Below are 6316 nucleotides of genomic sequence, written 5' to 3' on the forward strand. Positions count from 1 at the left end.
TCTAAAGTGGTTAATAACTTGATAGCTAAGGTTAGATATCAATTTAGAAATTATTTTATAATTTTTTATTAATAATATAAACTACTTTAAATATCAATAATTTTTTAATTTACAAAATAATATTTAACTTAGTCAATATAATGACTAATTATCTCAAATTAATTAATATTTAATTATTATTTTTATTTAAAAGAAGTAAATAATAAACAAATAAAGGAAACTCGATATAAGCATATTTTCTAACTAGCTAGATATAATAAAGCATATTATGTCTTTCAATGAGTAACAAAAATTAAAAAAGAACAACTTTTACAATATAGAAATGGGTAAAAATATAAATAAAAAATGAAACAAAGAGCATATAAGTAAGCGAAAAATCATAAAAGCATATTTTCAAGGTAGGTACCAAACATAAAACATATTTCGTGTTTCCTTGAGCAACAAATTATAAAGAAAATAATAATTTTTAATACAAAATTGGATAAGAAAATGTTTAAAGTAAAATAAAAAAGAGACAGGTAAATGAAAATTCACGTAAGTCTATTTTTAAGGTAACTACGAATTACAATAAATCATATTTTGTATTTCGTTAAGCAATGCAAATATAAAAACAATTTTTACAATATAGAACTAGATTAAAAAAAAAAAACATATCCAAAAGAAGAAGAAAACATACATTTAATGAGAGAAGGATGAGAATTACATACTTACATTATATCAATTCTTGCTGATAAAAAAAAAAACTTACATTATATCAAAATTTGTATTTCTTTTCCTTTTATATAACAATACAATACGGAGGGATAAATTGCTTGTAGATGAAATTGTAAAAATAAACGCAACTAAATTGAAAATAAAAGGGAAAGAAGAAAAAAAAGCAAAAAATTATCTTCGCTTATTTTCTTTTCTTTATGTAAATAAGAGGGCAAAGTAACTTCATTTACTATAGTGGAATGCCAATTTCATAAATTTCTTTTATTTTTTTTGAAGTTAGTATTATTAAAATATGAAATTGAAATGTCATAAATGTCTATTTATTTGGTTTTATTCTTTAGATGGGAGGGGAAAAAGAGGTTTCACTAGTGCATTATAATCAAGTCTCAGAAATGTCATTTCATTTTTTCCATCAAGAAGTTAACATTATTATTAAAATATGAAATTAAAACAAGAGAAGATGAAAAGAATGTTGTTTTTGGGAAGGAAAAAAATGTGTCAGAAAGATGATACTTTGGCACAAGAAACATGATTTTATTAATAAAAATAGATAATAATATATGAATTTATCTCTTTTATAGTTTTAATAAAGTGACATCCATCTTTTTTTTAAATAAAATATTCATTTAAATTTAAATAAAAAATCATGCAGTTGAAAAATTAATGTTCTAAAATATAAAATTAAATTAAAAATCATAAATAAAAAATTAAACTATTTTTATAAAACTCGTGTTATGTAGCATCACAGAAAATAATATAAAATTAGAAAAAAAACGAGAGGATTAGAAAAACTCATTAAAAAAATTAAGATTAACTTAATCAACTACATTGAATTATAAATAAATTAAATAAAGTTAAAAAAGACAAACAAAACCTGATGAATAACTCATAAAGACACTGAGAAATAACATTAATCAACTATATTGTGATTATAAATAAATTAAATAAAGTAAAAAAAAACAGACAAAACCTTATCAAATGAATAATTTCAAAAAAAAAAACACAAAAAAATACTGAGTAATTATGAGCTTCAGACACTTCTCTTAAATGATGTATGACACTTCTCTTAAATGATGACGTATTTGTATCAGATACACGTATCAGTGTCGACACTCGTAGGACACTTATTAGTGAAATGTTCAATTCAAAAAATATTTATTAGATTTTTGAAAATTCTAACACAATTCTAACAAGTATAAATACAATATTTTTAAAAACTTAAATTTATTGTATAATTTTTTATTATGATTATAAAATAAAGAAAAAAAAAATTTGAACATGAAGATATCTAAAGATATTAGATATTTTAGATGTGTTCATGTATCTATATTTTAGATTACACGTATCTCAGGATCAAATGTTGTTTCAGTGTCATATATGTGACAAATAGACATTAATCAACTACATTGAGATTATAAATAAATTAAATAAAGTCAAAAAAAGACAAACAAAACTTATCTTATAAATAACTTCCATAAAGACACTGAGAAATAACTCCCATAAATTCATTCAGATTAACCTCATTTGCATTTAAAGAAATTATATTAATGTTATTTTATTTTTATTAATTAAATTAATAATGTTATTAATTATTATAATTAAAAAGAATTGATCTCGTTTTTTTTATAGACGTTCTTAAATGAAGTATAATTTTAACTAATTTGGAAAGTCCTATTCCTCTCCAATCAAATACCTTTAGGATGTGTTGAACCGAACAATTCCAAATTACAATATACTGACTAAAGTTTTTGAATTTAAGATGCTTTGTTGGAATAAAAGTTTAAAAAAATCCATTACTTGTAAAACAAATTAGCTGAAGTTAAAAATTAATTTAATCATTAAATATGAATTATTTTAAATATTTAGTATGGAAAAGTATACATAAATATGAAATATGTGAAATTTTCCAAACTTTTTTAATGAAATTTAAAATATTATACGTTTAAATAATCAAATCTTCTGATAATTTATTTTATTTTCTTTGAAATAATTCATCTAACCCCTATATTTCACGTAAATTTTTCATAAAAAAAATTATCCTATGGTTTGTAATAAGGGATTTTTCATATAAAACGTCATCTAAAATACTATTTCAATTACTTCGATTTCAAACAAAATAGAACAAAAGTGTGGTGGTCTTTTAAACTGGGATTTGAGGTGAGAAATAAAGGAGTTGATAATGATAAACATTCATTCAAAACCTCATAGAGAGTCACATACTACCAACCAAGATCTTAAAAGCTTAATCTCTGAACTACATGTATTATTTCTAGTTGCAAGCATTGAAACTACTATCAAGTAAAATTTGATGCAACATTGATTAAGCATCTGCAGTTTCAGCAGATTCAGCAGCAGCAGCTAGGACAAGCTCAGGATGAACATTTCCTACAGATTCCAAAGCATTGGGAAGTCCCAAAGATCTCAAAGCCAGATGGGCTGCTTTCTGCCCTGATATCATCATTGCTCCAAATGTTGGACCCTGCATTTCCAATTTCCCAAAGCACAAACAAATTAGTTTTTTCAAAAGGTTGAAAATAAAAAATCTCAAGTGATTCATGAATGAAGAGAGAACTTTTTACCATTCTTGGAGCACCATCAATCTCAGCAACTTCCATCCCAGTAACAATCATACCAGGCACAATCTCCCTAGTGAGTCTCACAATGGCATCCTCTGCCTTGTTCATGTCAAGGGCCTTCATTCCTGGGACGTTATCAATCAAGCCAATGCTCTTGAGCCTCTTCACCCCAGTGGCTCCAAAGGGTCCATCATGGCCACAAGAACTCACCACCACTTTAGCCTCCATCACATTGGGGTCCATGCAGGATTGAGTGTCATGGTTCATCGAAACCAAGGCCCAGTTAGTGACAACCCCACCAACTTTCCCATCCTTCACGATCAAATCTTCAGCTGCCACGGCATTGAAGAGCTTCACGTTTGGCCTAGCCAAGAGCTTGCTCATGATGGTAGAAGTGAACAATGCAGCGTGCTTGATCACCACGTAGTTGTCTTGCTCATCATACTCAAGACCAAGCTCGTCAAGGAACATATGAGCTGGCTTACGCACTATCTGCACTTCCACATTCACAATACCATTAGATTTAGATTATGTTTTCCATCTCTTCACAATTTTCTACTATTGTTTTATTTTCAAATTTATTAAATCAATCTTTCACAGTTTGTTTCATATGCTTTGATATTTTTATTTTTTTACAAAAACTCCTTAACAAAATATTATTAAAAAATATAACATTACATTGTATATCTAAAACCTACATGATTTTATAAATATTAATTCAGATAATATTTAATAATTTAAAATTAAAACTCACAATTTCATAAGTTTCAATACAAATAAGCACTTAATAATTGACAAAAAACTGTTTTATAAGAAAATAGTACTTTTATTACATTTGGTAAATTAGTAATTAAAAATATTTAAAAAGTTAATAAATGTTTTAATTATCTCTGTTTGTTAATGTCGAGATTTAATGCGTTATTAATAATTATTTTTCCACCTCATAAAGTATTTAATAATAATTATTATTGTAATAATGATATATCAAATAAATGCATTAATGCATTTTAATACAAGCATGGTGGAATCTTCTAGATCTGTTTCTTAAAGAAGTCAATACTTTCATTCCTTGGTAAAATAGTAATTAAAAATATTAAATTCTTTAATTTTTAAAATTTATTTCCGTTTTACATATTTAATGTGGTTTCAATATTTTTTTTCTATCTATACAAATTTAAAAATAATAACAACTAATAATAATAATAACAATAATAATAAAATTATTTTAATCCAAACAGGTAAAATATTAAATATTTGTTAATAATTTAAAAATATAAATATTAGTGATTTTTTAGTTTTACATTAGAATTAGTGTGTGTGTGTGTGAATTTTATTATTTTTACTCTTATCGATATATTAAAAATAACTTTTTAGTAGTTCATAAATATTCTTATTAAATAGTTATCAGATTATAAAAATTAATAAAATAAATTTCATGTACTAATTTTTACAATTTCAATATAAAAAATTGATAACTGTTATAATAATTCATTTTTTAATTACAAAAACCTTTTATGATTTTTAAAAAAATGTAAACACAGAATCACCTACATGCATGTGTTTCACTAATTTTTTAGAGTTTTTCTTTACTTCTCTTAGTCTGAAGAAATTAAATAACATAAACAAAATAATAATAATAATTAAAGCAAGGTGACTGATATTTGGAGGAAGGTTACAGTTACTGACCATGGCGGAGAAGAGCTGGCCACCAAGCCACGCCCCACCGCCGGGGCTGACGGACTGTTCGATGATGGCAATATTGATGGCCGGGTTCTTGCTGAGCTCGTAGGCACAGGAAAGTCCAGCAGATCCAGCACCAACGATGACAACATCGGTGTCTGCATGCGTGACCATATCGGTCATGTAGCGGCGCGTCATCTCACGCGACACAATCGACTCCTTGATGGGTTGGAACCTGAAGGAGGATAAGTCGTAAGCGGGTGAGGGAGCGGCGGACATAGACGCGCGAGGCGCGTGGAAGCGGGGAATAGGGGTTGCATGTGTGGGTTTGGTGGAAAACAGGGACGAAGAGGGTGGGGAGAGAGTGGTGAGAGACAATAAGGAGGAGGTGGTTGTAGAAGCCATGAGAAAGAGTGAAATGAGTGAGATGGGTTAATTTTTGGCCTGGGGAATGAAGTATTTATTGATGAAAGTTTGCCAGATGGAGAAAGTTTCAAAAAAATGGAGAGAGAAAATTTGTAAAAACACATTCCTAGATGGCGTGGATGGAGGACACGTTGCAGTTTGTTGAAAATCAATGGTGCAGGGTTCCTGTTATTTGCATGGTGTGTACAGTGAATGGTTGGTGCTGCTGCACTGCAATGTGAACACATTCATATTAAGTGAAAATATCATCATTACAAAGTAACAAAATAACTAAAATACCACTTTTATTTTTATTTTCTTATTTTATAAATTTTTGTTCATTTTGTTTTTAATAAGAAAATTACTTTTGTATTTACAGTACTATTTAGAGTAAATTATTTTAATCTGGTATTTAAATAATTTTAAAGAAAAAAATAAAACAAAATATTTATTAGGAATGAAATAGACTAAAATAAAATTTGATAATTTATAAAAAAGAGATATTTAAATTAAACTAAAATTAGTGGGTGTGTGCTTTGTTGAAGGTGAGGAATATGAAACTATTTACAGTTGAGATGAAAGAAAATTAATTGTTTTATTATAAAAAATTAAGATTTATGTTTAGAAATAATATGATTAATCAAATTTCAAGTCTCTTTTAAATTTAAATTTTTTATTTTTTTAAAAAATTATTTTATTTAAAGTACACAAAATTTATATTTTTTAAATTAAGTTATTGAGTATAAAAAATTTAGGAATTCTGAACCCGTGACCTGTGTTTTCAACTTTCTTCGTTACCCATTTTTTAATTAAATAAAATAAAAATTAATTAAAAATTAACTATCATATTATTTTTAAAGATACAAATATACAATAATATTATAATTTATATCATTAAATTTTCTCATTAAATTCTAATAATGAATTATAATAGAGCATTT

General features: G+C 26.3%; 1 protein-coding gene across 1 annotated transcript; it reads right to left on the reverse strand.

Moving 5' to 3' along the window:
* Positions 1-2884: 2884 nt before the first annotated feature.
* THI1 (thiazole biosynthetic enzyme, chloroplast (ARA6) (THI1) (THI4)) lies at positions 2885-5465 on the reverse strand. Its single transcript, XM_068633964.2, has 3 exons — positions 4977-5465; positions 3294-3782; positions 2885-3193 (listed from the first exon to the last, which is right to left on the reverse strand). Exons 1-3 carry the CDS (start codon positions 5373-5375, stop codon positions 3035-3037), a joined length of 1047 nt encoding a protein of 348 aa, XP_068490065.1. The 5' UTR covers positions 5376-5465; the 3' UTR covers positions 2885-3034.
* Positions 5466-6316: the final 851 nt, after the last annotated feature.

This window comes from Phaseolus vulgaris, chromosome 11 (genome assembly GCF_051622355.1).
Source record: "Phaseolus vulgaris cultivar YP4 chromosome 11, ASM5162235v1, whole genome shotgun sequence".
Lineage (NCBI taxonomy): Eukaryota > Viridiplantae > Streptophyta > Magnoliopsida > Fabales > Fabaceae > Phaseolus > Phaseolus vulgaris.

Excerpts from the sequence above, each read along its gene's own strand:
- THI1 (XM_068633964.2), bottom strand. The coding sequence starts at position 5,375 with ATGGCTTCTACAACCACCTCCTCCTTATTGTCTCTCACCACTCTCTCC. Across the intron at positions 3,783-4,976 it reads GCCAGCTCTTCTCCGCCATG|ATAGTGCGTAAGCCAGCTCA; the intron begins GTCAGTAACTGT and ends GTGGAAGTGCAG. Across the intron at positions 3,194-3,293 it reads TTGATGGTGCTCCAAGAATG|GGTCCAACATTTGGAGCAAT; the intron begins GTAAAAAGTTCT and ends TTGGAAATGCAG.